The 15,250-nt window shown below is 36.9% G+C and overlaps 1 protein-coding gene across 2 annotated transcripts in view; it reads left to right on the top strand.

The window, feature by feature from the left end:
* sorl1 (sortilin-related receptor, L(DLR class) A repeats containing) overlaps positions 1-15,250 on the top strand; it is a 161,074-nt gene that overhangs the window by 25,229 nt on the left and 120,595 nt on the right. For both annotated transcript variants that reach the window (XM_048615468.1, XM_020526950.2), the window contains exon 3: positions 10,514-10,630. In XM_048615468.1, coding sequence (XP_048471425.1) covers positions 10,514-10,630 — 117 coding nt within the window. The remainder of the gene's footprint in view (positions 1-10,513; positions 10,631-15,250) is intronic.

The following is a 15,250-nucleotide window of genomic DNA, read 5'->3' as shown; positions in this document are numbered from 1 at the left end:
TTTCTGATGAAGGGTCTAGGCCCGAAACGTCAGCCTTTCTGCTCCTATGATGCTGCTTGGCCTGCTGTGTTCATCCAGCCCTGCATCTTGTTGTCTCGGATTCTCCAGCATCTGCAGTTCCTACTATCTCCCTCCAAAGCTTCTGCTGATCCCTTAAATTGGCAAGCAATTTTTTTTAAACTCCATCCTTTGCTGAAAAAAATGTGCACATCATCATACTTTTGCACATCAAATTAATTTGACCTGCAATGTTAGCTTACAAAAATGGATTGTGCAATAAATCTTTTTGTTCATGACAGACAAATGTGTGTTTTGTTGTAACCAGTAATAGCATCATGTCTGAAATGGCTAATATGTGGCATTCTATTAAGGCAGGTTCCACATTAGCAAATCCTCCTGATTTTCTTCTTGCATATTTTTAAATTGTTAAAATTATTTATTTGGTTGTTTATTTAATTATGATTTTTTTGGAGTACCTCCTTGAATAAAAACGCCAGATATCTAAGTTCCCAAGCAAAACAAAATTATTTTCATAGTTTCAAACTTAGTTTTATAAATTTATTCTTCCAACTGTTATGGGATTATGTTCCATCTTCCATCCTGAAATGATCTGGAGGTCACATTAGCTGCTGTCCTGTCTGATGCATTGTGATGTGACAAAATAAGAAAAGCACAAGTATATAATTGCAACTTTCACAACTTAAGGAAATCCAAAGTAATGCACAGTCAGTCAAGAAATTCTGAAGTATTTTCTGTTCTTGACAAATCTTTAACTTGACTTTCATGAAGTCTGTATAGTGGTTCTTACTGTAGGTAAGGAGGGGTGAAGTGTTCCCCTCTTCAGTCTTGCCAGTTAGCCACAACAAATTTTTTAGAAATATTTTTGTTTTGTTTTGTCTTTTGACAGTCAGCTGTACCTCTCTCATAAAAGTGTATCTACCCAATGTTTATTGGATCTGTAAAATACCATTTCACAAAGCTGTCTTGCGTGAAAGAGCAATTTTATTATCTGCAGTCGTGCACCTCACTACAAAGTTAGAGGAATGGTGTCCAGTACAAAAGGAAGATAAAAGAATAGCTTTAAGTACTTAGGATGTTCTTTTGAGACACAAAAGGTTTTCACCCGAGACCCCAGTTGTTCAGTCGATTGTTTCTGTAATGAATGACTGTCTGTCTTGTATCCTTAGCAGTAGCAAATATTGCAGATTTCTTTAGTTCTTGGTATCTGGATGTTTCTCTGTTTGTGTTGTCACTGGGCAGCTAGTTTCAGTCATAAATCCATCTCCCATGCTCTGCCAAAAATGCATCCTTTAAAATATGATGTGGAGGTGCCGGTGTTGGACTGGGGTAGACAAGGTCAAAAATCACACGACACCAGTTTATAGTCCAACAGATTTATTTGAAGACACCAGCTTTCGGAGTCTCAGATGCACTTGTCTCACTGACACCTGAAGAAGGAGTGAGACTCCGAGATGCTTGTGTCTTCAAATAAACTTGTTGGACTGTAACCTGGTTTTCGTGTGACTTTTGACCTTGTCCTTTTGAAATTAACAAACCAGCTATATTTTAATGCTGCAGTTCGTTGTTTGCAAGCTTGATGATCATAGGCACTATCATTCATCTCCAATATATGAAGCCTATCATACATGAATGTCAAAATCTGAGATTAGACTTTCTTTGTGCCTGATTTTTGTATCTTCTGATGAAATATTAATTTGGTTCAGACTGTCTTTGATGTCATGATGTGGTCATTTTAAATCAGTATTTTTTCTTTTTAGTTTTAAACCATTTCAGTCCAAGTCCCAAATATTAAAAACAGGTAATCATATTCAAAAATCAGTAATCTGTGTTGTATCACTTTTGTGACAGAAGACATCACATAATTTCAGGTAACAAAAATCTTGCCAGAAAAATAGAAAAAATATAAATTGTGGTACCGTGAAACTGGAAACCAAACTTGCTCTATTTTCATCCAATTCCTTTGTTGCTTTTGTAAACCAATTTTTTATCCAAAAATAAAGAAGCAATAGTAGAAACTATTGTTAAAGAAGTTTTATTCCCTAAGGTGTCTGTCATTATAAAATTTTAGTAAGGAGCTCACAATGTAAAAGTATGGAAAACTGAGTAATCATGCAACCAAGTTCACATAAAAGAAGTTTTAACTTGAGTAGATTTATCACTTTTTGCTTGAAGGGAGGACTAGAATTCATTGAAGCTACTGACATTTATGTGGATCTAATTAATATGTTAGAAATGTAAGACACTTTTGTACTTACTAAACTGTAACTTTAGTGTTAAAGTTTAGCTTTTTATCATTAAAATGTCTTGTCCGTAAAATGATCTATTTTTGTAATTTTATTGTGTTAGCCAATCAACTAAGTCTGTTGGGTTCTTTTCTTTGAAAACTGACCTCTGTAGATAGTCTAAAGCTACTTTGACGTAATCCCTATTGTTGCTTGTCCTACTTCAGATAATTATAATAATAACTGACAAAAGTCGTAGCTTTTGTTAATTGAAATTAAAGACTTGTAATTGGACTTTAATTTCTTGTGCTAGATTCTATATTTAAAATTCAAGTGGTCATTAACAACGTTTAGAATGTAAAGCACACTACTTTCTTTTCCTATTATCTAACTCTGTTATCTCTCTTCTATAATAGTCACATCTTCTGTGGAAAGTAAGTAAATTCAGAAGCTGGATATTTAAGTTCAAGACCCTTCCCTGTTTACAGATTTTCTTTCTTGTTAAAACCAATCAATTGCCAAATCATTTTTATGTACTGAAAAGACTTGAATTTTCTGATGTTAATTTTGACTCTCGTTCAAATGTTCTCATTCCATATTTTTTTTTTTTTTGTAAACTGTATCTGTTTAGTTGTCCTTTGCTTATCCTCTGGTATTTCCTTTTTAGAGATGAGAATTGTACACCAAACTAGAGTTGATCATTTCCTGAGATTTTGGACTCGTCTTTTTATTCCCTTTAGTTGTTTGGTTTACAAGTCTGCAACTAGCTATCACAATTTAAACTTTGATACCTTTCTTGCACTTATTTCCTTTGATCAGCACATTAGGTCACAGAAATTTCACTTTTACTTGCATCTCAGCACCTCTTTTGGATTTATCAACTTTTTTATTTGTCAATTGGCACGTGTCACTCCAGGCTTCTGGATCATAATCTATTTAGTTACACTCCTGTTTCCAGAAGGATATAGATTTAATCTCTGTTAGAAATTAACTTTTTTCCTGCATATGGGTCTAAAAAGGTTAATAGTGAGTGTGCCATAACAACACACATTATGATGCCATTATAGACTTGCAGGCAGACTAACTTAGGAACTTGAAGAAGTGAGACCTAGTATCTGGTCTGTATCACAGTTATCAGTTACAGTGTGATAATTAGTTGCTAACATGCATTAACTGTATGTTAACTGATAGACTTTTTGAGATTCTTGTTGCGCAGTGGTAGTGTCCATATCTCTGAGTCAGGTAGCTAGGGTTCAAGACCCACCTGCTAGAGATGTAATGAACTCTCTGACCAGGTTGGTTGATTAAAACATACCTATAAGAAACTCTTCTAATTGAAGTAGGAAGTGAGTTTTCTCTCCCACTTTGGACCAAGTGGGCCTTGTAGTTTCCTTCACTTGAAGGCTCCTGCCACCATCTTGTTTATTATGAGCAGCACCTCGTACAGCATACACCTCCATGGGAAGGTGATGGCCTAGTAGTATTATCGCTGGACTGTTAATCCAGAGACCCAGACAATGTTCTGGTGACGTGGGTTTGAATCCCACCATGGGAATTCAATTTAAAAAAAAAAAAAAAAAAAAAAAAAAATCTGGAATTAAGAATCTAATGATGACCATGAATCCATTGTCGATTGTCGATTGTCAAGAAACAAAAAACCCATCTGGTTCACTAATGTCCTTTAGGGAAGGAAACTGCCATCCTTACCTGGTCTGGCCTACACATGACTCCAGACCCACAGCACTGTGGTTGGCTCTTAACTGCCCTCTGCAATTAGGGATGGGCAATAAATTCTGCCTGATCAGTGATGCCCTCATCCCGTTAATGAATAAAGAAAAAAAAATAATTGGGGGAGGTGATGGCCTAGTGGTGTTATCACTGAACTGTTAATCCAGAGTCCCAGGTAATGCTCTGGAGACCCAGGTTTGAATCCCACCATGGTGTAGTGGTGGAATTTGAATTTAATAACAAAAAAAATCTGGGATTAAGAATCCACTGTCAGGGAAAAGCCCATCTGGGTCACTAATATACTTTAGGGAAGGAAACTGCCATTCTTACCTGGTCTGGCTTATATGTGACACCTGACCCACAGCAATATGGTTGACTCTAATTGTCCTTTGGGCAAGTAGGGATAGGCAATAAATACTGACCTAGCCGGTGATGCTGTCATCCTGTGAATAAATAAATAAAGAAAAGTGAGCTGGCATGCAAATAACAACAACAATATTGTCCTTGCAAAGAAATTCTTTTGTCTACCTTTTGTAATCTACAGTAACTCTGATCTCCTAAGGAAGTTTTCAAACCATCATCTTTCATGGTGCAGCTTTACATTAATCTTTTGATTTCTCTGACTTCAAATAATAACCTTTTGCCCCCTCCCCATTTTCTGCTTTCCAGTCCAATCTCCTATGTGACCCAGCAAAATCTTGTTAATATCTAAAAACATAATATATCATTGTTTTATTCACCTATCTTTGTTTTTTTTCTCTGTCAAGAAACACAGTAGATTTATCATGTTTGACCTTTGCTGTCAAAGCCCTTCTGATTTCTACCTATATTCTCTGCTTTTTCTGTGTACTTTTTAGTTATTGCCTTCAGAAAGCCCTCTGAATTTTTTTTTCCCCATCAGACATTACAATAAGGTTTTATTACCAACTTTTTTTAAAAAAAGGTACATTGTTTATGTTTATCCAATCTTCAGTCACTATCCTAACTTTTTAACAATTCTAAAATATAAACAACGGCTTGAATTTATATGATGCACTGAAAACATTCCAACATCTTTACAGCAATGTTGACAGAAATTGATACTGAACCAAAGCTGTTGGGGTGCAAAAGTGGTGAGTTTTGAGGATGCACTTAAGGGAAGAAAGGAAATTGGAGAAGTTTTAACAAAAATCCACCTGTGCCAGCAATCGGCCAAAACAAAGCAAGATTACTGCATTCAATCACCTTGGCAGGTACTTCTTTTATAACCACTGGACAGTATTTTGAAGCTAACATTTCTTTAATGGAGAGCCAGACATAGCAGTCCTGTGTGCATCATAGGCCTGGGACATTAACCAACAATCTCAAGTCTGCAGATAGTATAAAGTTCTTTTTTTTGTTTGTTTTTGCTTTTAAATCTGATGTCCATTTTAGTTATGACTAAAATTCATATTTTCTGTGGATCAAATAGGCATTTTTTCATCACAATGTTATTCTCTCATAATACTCTCCATTAAAAAAATATTCTGCAATTAAGAATCTACTGATGACCGTGAAGCTATTGCCGATTGTCAGAAAAACCCAACTGGCTCACTGCTATCCTTTTTTAGGGAGGGAAATCTGCCATCCTCACCTGGTCTGGCCTACATGTGACTCCAGACCCACTGCAAATGTGGTTGACTCTCAACTACCCTTTGAGCAATAAATGCTGGCCTTGCCAGTGATGCCCACATTCTGTGAACGAATTTTAATGAATCATTTATTTAAATTTAATGAACAATATCCATTCCCTACACCTTCAAAGTCTGTTCCTGGAGAGGTGAATAACCATACAAATAAACTAACCTGCTGACTGCTATTTCTGTTTTACCATCTAGCAATATTAGCACTTCTAAACAATTTAGACAAGTTTCATACCTCATGAGAAAATAAAATAATACAGATGTTGTAAATCTGAAACACAAAATGCTGGAATTACTCAGCAGGTCAGGCTGTATCTGTGAAGAAAGAAGTATGGGTATAGATGACTTCTCATCAGAATTTTTACGAGCATATTTCTAAGCTGATGCTCTTCAGAGTAATCGAGATGGAGATTAACTGAGGCTTTAAAATGCTCCAACAGTAAAACACAACCAGTTTACAGAGAGGGATGCATGCAACTTAAGACTCTGAACAAATTATTTTTCTTTTGGAAAGATTAATTCACTGTTGAACACCTTGCTGTTCTGTCAGTTTAATCTTGTAAATTGGCTGCTTTTATATCCTTCAGTGTCAAACTTCTGCTTGATTGCTTTTGCTTCAGACACTGAACGGAAAACTGTTTGATAACATCTGAGACAGACTTTCTTTCTCGTTTCCTTCATTTTAGTCAGACAGCTATCTTTTAATAAATTGTTTAGGTCTGGAAATTGTATAGTTTTAAAGGTTAATTGAAATAGTCTGAAGGAGTTCTAGTAATAAGCTTTTGAATTGGTCATCCTTCCCAAAATACCTTGTCATGTTTTAGTCTAACAGTTTTTTTGTGTTTTACCCTAATGAAGAATCCAGATTTGCTAGCACCATTCTTGTTTAGGGTTTCTTTGAAAATTCCAAAATACAACATCCCAATCTAAAATAAGTTATGTTCAAGTCTTGGAGTAAAACATTTGGGAGAAAAGCTGTCCAACTGAGTGCATGACTGACACTTTGGAGAGATTCTGTCTTCAAGTATCCTTTTTTTTCAGTTGTTGAAAACGCCACTGAGAGTATTGGCTTTCAGTACAGATAACCTTCAGCACTTAACCATGATAAATTGATGAAAATAGTATTCCTCAAGAGGCCAATTCGGTCTGTGGTTTGTGTCATTACAATATAAACCAAGAGTTCTTTCCGAAGAAGGATCGCTGAAACTAAGCAGCTGCCATATCCTTGAGAAGCAGTCAGACTATCTTCCTTTTAATTTTCTTTTTAGTGAGATAGCTTGAACTGGAAACCAACTTTACTTCATGGGGGGGAAAAATCCCAATAGCATAGTATTGGGAGCGTTCATTTCATTGGCATGCTGATTGTACCGAACAGCCATTAGTGAGTTTTCATCACCTTTTTGAAACCGAATTCCATTGGATGCGCCTCCTAATGGTAAGGCAGTGGCCGTACCTGAATTATCAATAATCTCATTCACACTTTGTTTATGTTGTTAGGCAACTATTGTACAGCAGGTGATTTAAAAAAAAATTAAAGTATTGGTTCACGAAATGTGGGAGGCATTTTCCAAAGGAGCATTTCCCCATGTCCTATCAGCATTTATTCCTTAGCTGAAGTCATTAAGGCAGAATCTTTAAAAATGATCATGTTGATATTAGTGGGTTCTTGCTGTGCACTAATTGGCTGCCACTTTGCAAAAGTGATTAATGGTCTGGTACTAGCCAATCTTTATTCCTCCAAAAAGTGAATTATTTTATTGACTGTAAAATAGTTTGCGATACCTAAGGCTTTTACCATTTTTTTAACCTGAGGTGTTATTGGGTTATTGTGCTATTTAGATGTACCACAGTTGAACCTAATCCTATTAGATAAACAGCCTTCTACTAGGGATCTGATTTGACAGAGTTTAGCAGAGATGCTGGCTGTTCTGAGAATTAACCTTTCAAGATGTTTAAATTTTCTAATTATTGTACAGCAACATGAAATTGCAGCCTAAATTGTGCTACAGAAGATTTTGTATACTTTGCTGTAAGCTGTGCACAGCTTATTTATGTTCTCACATAATTCTTTTTTTTCCAATTCTGACATTATGTAATTTTGAGCAGCAGATGGGGAGGCGGTGGTGTAGTGGTAATGATATTGGACTTGTAATCCAGAGCCCTAGGGTAATGCTCTGGAGTCATGGGTTCAAATCCAACAATGAGGCAGATGGTGAAGTTTAAGTTTAATGAAAATCCAGAATAAAGAAAAGCTTGCCTAATGGTGACCATGTAACCCCTGCCAATTTTGTTATAAGAGCCTATCTAGTTGATTAATGTCCGTTAGGGAAGGAGATCTGTCATCTTTACCTGATGTATATATGTGATTCCAGACCCAAAGCAATGTATGGTTGACACTTGAACCCCTTCTGGCTAATTAAGGATGGACATTAAATGCTGGCCCAATCAGCGATGCCCACAACCTGTGAAGGAATGAAACAAAAAATGTAATCCTGTTATTCACCCACTGCAGAGAGTGGGTGTTAATCTAAAAGTGTTGGAGCAGCTTCAGTAGGCTTTCCTGCCAGCTTCAGTTAACGATTCTCACGTCCTCCGTCATCATGACGACTAGGTTCCTGTTTGCCAATTTAACTTGGAGAAATCAAAGTATTTTCATACACAAATCTAAAAAATTGGCTATGCTTAACATGTTTTGATGCGTATTGTGGTGTGGGTTGCTGGAGGAAGGAAGTAGATAGAGAGTAGCAAGAATAAAATATGAAAGATCTCTGGATTAGCTAAAACATTTTAATACATGACTGTTGGAAGGAATCAAGCCGCAGGAAAATCTCATAGGGAAGAATGCAACACTGAAAAAATATTCTATTTTTGGAGGGATCTTTGAAGAAATCTGAACTTTTATTTCTAATTTTTACCCAAATCTTGTGCAAGCTTCAAATAGAGAATTTTCAAATGTGAATACATCGTCTTCTATTGATAAAGCATTTTAACATGTCTGTCGAGCATTTAAAGATTATTTCTGAGTGGGAATACATGGGAAGACAAACAACATTTTCAATGGGCATTTGTTTCCAGGTTTCAAGCTGAAAAGTTGTTTCAACATTCCAAAGCATGAAACAAGTAGATGTAGTAGTTTGCTTATAATCTTGGGAGGGGCCTTTTTGGAGACCCTAGGTAGCTTTTCAGAATTCTCCATCTCTGTTTTGCAGGGAAGATGTTCCAGAAATAATACAGAAAACGTGGCATGGTGTAATGCTCGAGTTTTGATACGGGGCTATCATTGCAAACCACCCCTCCCTTTGCTGAAATAGCAGCCTAACATATTGTGCTCAAGTGCATGGTGGGGTTGAATTCATGACCTTCTGACTGCAAAATGAGAGTGCTACCAAATGCGTGCTCTTCAGGAAAAACCTGTAATCCTTTTTTTTTCTAGATTCACTCAGTGCTTGCATTCATCATAGTACCTGTTTAATGTCTTCAGCCCTGTGTCAAGGCTTTTCAAATTCTGTGCCGTCTTGAATTTTGTTAGTCCTTCTCCTCCTCGCAGTTTAAAAATTTGAGCGAGGAAAATCTCACCTACATCACACTGAATATCCCTCTCTGTAACCAGGTTATTATAGAGATCCAAATTTGATGCTTTGTATCACCATATAATCAGGACAAAAATAAACTTGCATTGAGTGCTCTTCATAACCTTCAGCCATCTCAAAATTGTTTCTCTGGTGAATAGTAAAAGACAGGTGGTGGAACAATCTGTGCATTTTAATAGATTTTCACATTTCTGTGAGCATAACAATAAGATGCATTTTGGTTAACAGTTAAATTAATCAGGCATTTGCAATAATGTAAGATTGCAAGTTTGCTAGTTAGAATTCTGGGCAGAAAATGCCATGAAATTCACTGCCATAGTCACTTTGTTGCACAGACGTTGTCTTCCACAGACTTTTTTTTTGTCTTTCGAAGGTAGCGTGGGACTGTTTTTAATGCTGAAATATAAAATAAATTTAGTATTTGAAATGGCAAATGTAGCATCAAATTCTGTAGTGAAAATAGGTTTGGTGAATTATAAAGTAAGCTATTCATTGAGCCTGTTTTATGTTTGCAAACTGGTGCTGACATCTGATAATATTTGTAAGGGGACTTTTAATGCAACTGCTTAATTTTTTGTTTAAGATCCTCATTAGATTTGTACGTAATAGGAGCATAAGTAGATTGCTTAGTCTGTTGAACCTACTTCATTAGTCAATAATACCTTATCTGATTTCTCCATTTTCCTGTGTTTTTACCCTGTTGCTTATCAAAACTCTATCTATTGTTTCCTTTCAAAATATTCAAGAACTTGCTTCAGGTACCTTTTTTGAGCAAAAATGTTTCAAAAATTTGAGACTCCCTGAAGGGGAGAAAATGTTCCTATCTGTCTTTAAATGGGCAACTTCATTTTATTTTGAAGCAGTGACCCCCTTGTTCTAGATTCTCATTGAAGAGGAAACCTATGTATAACATTCCCTTGTCAAGACCCCTTAGAATCTTGTAGACTTCAATGACATCATCTCTTCTCAACTCCTCTCAGCAGATTTTAGCTGAGCCTGTCTGTGCTTTCCTGATTAGATAATCTGCTTATTCCAGGTATTGGTCCAGAAACCTTTTCTGAACTGCTTCTGACACATTTGCATCCATTTTTAAGTAAGGAGACCTTTTATTGTGCATGTTACTTCATTCATGGCCTGACCTGTGTGCAACTGAAGCATAGCCTGGTATTATTTTTGTTCAGTTTATCTTGCAATAAATAATGATGATGTTCTATTTGCTTTATTGTGTGAATTATTAATTGTAGTATTTTTAGTGACTGACTATTAACGGTACATCATGATTTTATTGTAGGTGAACCTCAATGATTCGCACAATCAAATGGTTGTTCACTGGGCTGGAGAAAAGAGCAATGTGATAGTGGCACTTGCCCGGGACAGTCCAATTTTGCAGGGACCTCACACCAGTTCTGTAAGTAAACTGTTTAAAATGTTACTTATGTATATCAAGATGGCTTATGTTGCCGAGTATCACACTAAGATGTGGAAGATCGTGCAGATTTTCTGGATTCTTTAAAACAAAACAAAACAATCTTGCTATAAATCATTATTTATTAATTGTTCTTGGCCTTTGTTCCAACTTTAAATGTAACAAGGTGTCCCAATTTTATTAAAATCTGTTGGAAACTTCTAGGAAGGCATTTTTAGGTGTTTATAAGAAAAATATGCTTTGTGTGTAGATTGTTGTAAAATCCTATCTGGTTTGCTAGTGCCCTTTTGTGGGCGAAATATCTGCTTCTCATGTCCTGTCTGGCCCATATTTGATTCCAGACCCACAGCAGTGTGGTTGCTCTTCAGAACTGACCTAGCAAGCTACTTGGGGTTGAAGTTAGGAAGGGCAATGTTAAATGGTCAATAGACAATGGCCTTGCCTGAAATGCTACATCCTGTGATTTGACCTTTTACGAAATAGTAATAATAACTCTGATATTTTTAAGCTACCATGTTTTGGTTTCATGGCAGAATATGGAATTTGTAGCAGCAGTAGGTGTGCAGGTGCAGTACAGACTGCCATGATTCAGCAAGATTGTTGATCACTATCTTTTTTAAGGGGAATTAGGAATAGACAACAAATGATGATGTGCATGTCCCTAGCAAGGTTTTGAACAATTTTTTTTTTTAAATGTTCAAATCGTTTACAATCTTGTCTTATGATACTTGTGCTATAAGCCCTTACTCTTTTTTGAGGTTGACATTATAAGAACTTAATTGTATTCAGGTAAATCTTGTTCTTTCCATAAATGGTTTGATTAACTGAGTATAGTAGTCTTAATTAACTTAATTTGGCATATTCATTTCCCCGCAGCAACTTCCAGGTTGGATAGATTGCTATTTGTTTTGCACTGCTGCTGTTCTCAACAGTGTGGCAAGGAAGGAACTAGGAGAGGCACTTGCAAAAAATTTTCAATTCCTCTGTGGCCACAGGAAAAGTGCTGGAGGACAGCCAATGTGGTACCATTATTCGAGAAGGGAACAAGGGATAAACCAGGAAACTACAGGTGAATCAGTCTAACCTCAGTGGTGGGGAAATTATTGGAAACATTTTGAGGGATATGAATCAATCTGCAGTTAGTGATTAGTGATTAATCAAGAACAGTTGCATGCTTTTGTTAAGGTTGTGGGATAGGGGTGGGGTCGGGGTCGGGGTTGGGGTTGGGGTCATGTCTGACCAACCTGATTGAATTTTTTGAAGAGGTGCCCAGGTGTGTGAATTAGAGTTTTGCTTTTGATGCAAACTACTTGGACTTAGCAAGGTTTTTGATATGGTCCTGCATGGGAGACTGATAGCAAACCTAAAAGCCCAGGGAATCCAAGGAAATTTGGCTAATTGGATGCAGAATTGGTTGAGTGGCAGGAAGTGGAGGGTGATGTTTGAAGAATGTTTGTCTGACTGGAAGGCTGTGTCCAGCAGGGATCCACAGGGTTCAGTTTTGGGACTGTTGCTGTTTTGTGATTTATATAAATGATTTTGGCTTGAATGTCAGAAGGTTGATCAGTGATGTTCACAGACAAATAGTGAAGAGAATAGCCTCAGATTACAAGATATTCAGGCAGATCAGATGGGCTGATCAGTGGCAAATGGAATTCAATTCAGATCGGTGTGAGGTGACGCATTGGGCAGGAGAACAAAACAAGGCAATATATGGTGAACGGTAGCATCCTGGGGAGCAGTGACAATCAGAGGAGTCTTGGTGTGCATGGAAAGTGCATCTTCAAGGTGTCAGGACAGGTAAATAAAGTAGTTAAGAAGGCATAAGGGATACTTGCTTTTTTTTTAGTGGAGGCATGGAATTTAAGCACAGGGAGTTTATGCTGGAACTGTATAAAACATTAGTAAGGCCACAGTTAGAGTATTGTGTACAGTTCTGGAATTCACATCATAGGAGGGATGTGATGGTACCAGAGAGGGTGCAGAGGAGATTTACGAGGACATTGTCTGGGCTGGAGAGTTTTATTTGTGTTTAGTTATGAAGAGAGATTAACAAACTGGCAATGTTTGCCTTGGAGCAAAGGAGACTGAGGGGGGACATGAGTGAGATGCACAAAGTTGTGTGGGGCATAGACAAAGTAGACAGGAAGAAACGTTTTACCTTAAATCTATGCTCCCTGGTTACTGGTCCCTCCAAGGGAAGATGCATGAGGGTTAGAGGGGATGTGAGGAAAAGCCTTTTTCACCCAGAGGGTGGTGGGAATCTGGAACTCACTACCTGTAAGGGCAGTAGAGGCAGAAAACCTCACGTTGAAGAAGTATTTAGATATGCGCTTGCAATGCTGAAACATGCAAGGCTATGGACCAAGTGCTGGAAAATAGGTTTCGAATAGTCAGATAGCTGTTTTTGACCAGTTTGGACCGGCAGTGGGCCAAAGGGCCTTTCTACATGCTGTAGGTATCCAAGACTCTCTCTGGGTTACCTTTCTCATCTTGATGCCCTTACATTAAAATGGCCAAAAGGGCAGGTTTTATGGGCCTGTTCCAAAGGCTTTAATATGTCTGTCAAAATACCTCCTAAGAAATCATGAGCAGAATTTTATTTCTGCGTAATAATTTGCATTTATACAGCATTGTTAGCGTAGCAAAACATCTTAAAATGCTCAATTTTTATAATGTAAATTGCTCTAAATTTAATGTAGGAAATTACAGGTAACTTGATGAGAACGATTCAAAACTTTTGCAAATTGTCATCAAAATTTTCTTTGGAAATCTATGCAGCAGTTATTGATTGATTTCCTGTATCTTAAATTGTTTTAGCTGTCAATATGTTTTAGGTAGGTCTTTGTTTGTGTAAGTCTCAAACTGGGAAACACCATTCATTCCTGCATCTTGACTATCACGTCAAGATTGTGCTATACCAGGTGTATAATTTTCAGAGAAGTTTACGTTTTGTTTGTTTTCAAAATTTTGAACACCTAGTCACCAATCCAGCTATCTTAATATACCAGTTTATATTTCCCATTGCACTTCCACTACCAACTTTGTAAGTTTAACCAGCTTTTACAATTCTAACTTGACCTGAGGGAAGGAAAACTTAAAAGAAGAAATTAATCTTCAGGCCAAGTATATAAAGTACAGCTGTTAAAACTAGATTTGAATCTATAGGTACAAATGTAGAAGAAATTAGCACTCTCACTCTGTTTTATGTTAAATAATTTCATTTATCCCTCGTCAACTGAGGTGAAAGAAGATAAATAGCAATTTACTGAAAGCTGTGGATTGTACTTGAGGAGAGTACTGATGCAGAGTAAAACTGCTGTAGTGGATTATGTGAAACATTTCAATTCCCTAGAGAGACAACTGTAATGTAGACAGCTTACAACACAGTCCCAAAAAAAATGATTTATATGAATTTAGTAAAGGAGCTTAATTAACATTGTTGAAGTAGGTTAGCTTATCATGATTTTCAGCAATGTGCCATTTGAAAACTTGGCAGTAGTCATTCTTGCCAGTGTTGTCCTTTTGAATATGGTTGAGCTGAGAGGACTGCTAATTGCATTTCCTACTCTCTGTAGTCTGACCCACTTTCTGATGCACCACATAATAGTGCTAAATGTAACAATTTAAATTAGGATACATTAAATTCATTGATTTCTGACATTCAAATTTTTAAAAATTGAACCTCAAAATGAAATTGGGAAGGCAGGGTGAAACTACGTGGTAATAGATGAAGAGAAAGCTGATTATCCTACTTTGTTTCATGTGTGGCAGATTGGAATGTCACTGAAATAACTTTGTGGCCTAATTTGAAAAAAGCTGTGTCAGAAATAAGCGGATTGCTGTACTTGGAACTTCCTGTGTGGGTGCACATATTTACATGGGAGATCTTGATTGAAAAAAATTGAGGATAAACAACAGTTTGGAGTTCTCGGCATTTAAAACGCACTATAGCATTTAGATGAATTTTCCCAAAGCACACAGTTTAAAACCGTTATTCAGTCAACAAGTTAAAGTTCCATGATTATTCTGTACCTGAATACAATAAAATAAATATAATGCTTACATTGTTGCACTTCTGTTTGCCAGACTGGAAAATATAAGCGTCATTCACAGGCATTGTAGACCTGGGTTTTATGTCTTTACTCTGTTCTGTCCCAGTTACTGGTCACAAGTTTAGAATAATGTGATAGTACAGGATTACAGAAGCTCACAGGTTTGCTTGTGAGAAAACTGTTTTTTTTACAGGACAGATGCTCTTGTATCTGGAATCTGTCCCTTTGTCTTATTCTGTCATTTTCCTTTCCCTTTTTTATATAACAAGATCCTGTAAAGACCTTGTTTGTTTTTTGGTATTTTTGATTGTGGACTGAAATAGGAGAAGGACTGTCTTGAAAACCAAGGATTAAGGAAAGGATTCCTACAGTGTATTAAAGCAAGCTGCCAACACGTATTGTAAGTGCTGTATTTACAGTTTTATTTGTTCAACTCCGGGCCAGTCCGGGGATGTTTGGCGGTGGGGGGAGTGTGCACAAAATGAGATTCAACCAGCAACAAATAGCTGATTAGTCTGTGTACTGATGACCAGTTGTTAATGATGAA

The sequence above is a fragment of the Rhincodon typus genome, chromosome 32, assembly GCF_021869965.1.
Source record: "Rhincodon typus isolate 14 chromosome 32, sRhiTyp1.1, whole genome shotgun sequence".
NCBI classification, from domain to species: Eukaryota; Metazoa; Chordata; class Chondrichthyes; order Orectolobiformes; family Rhincodontidae; genus Rhincodon; species Rhincodon typus.
This window is presented reverse-complemented; position numbering and strand designations above follow the sequence as displayed.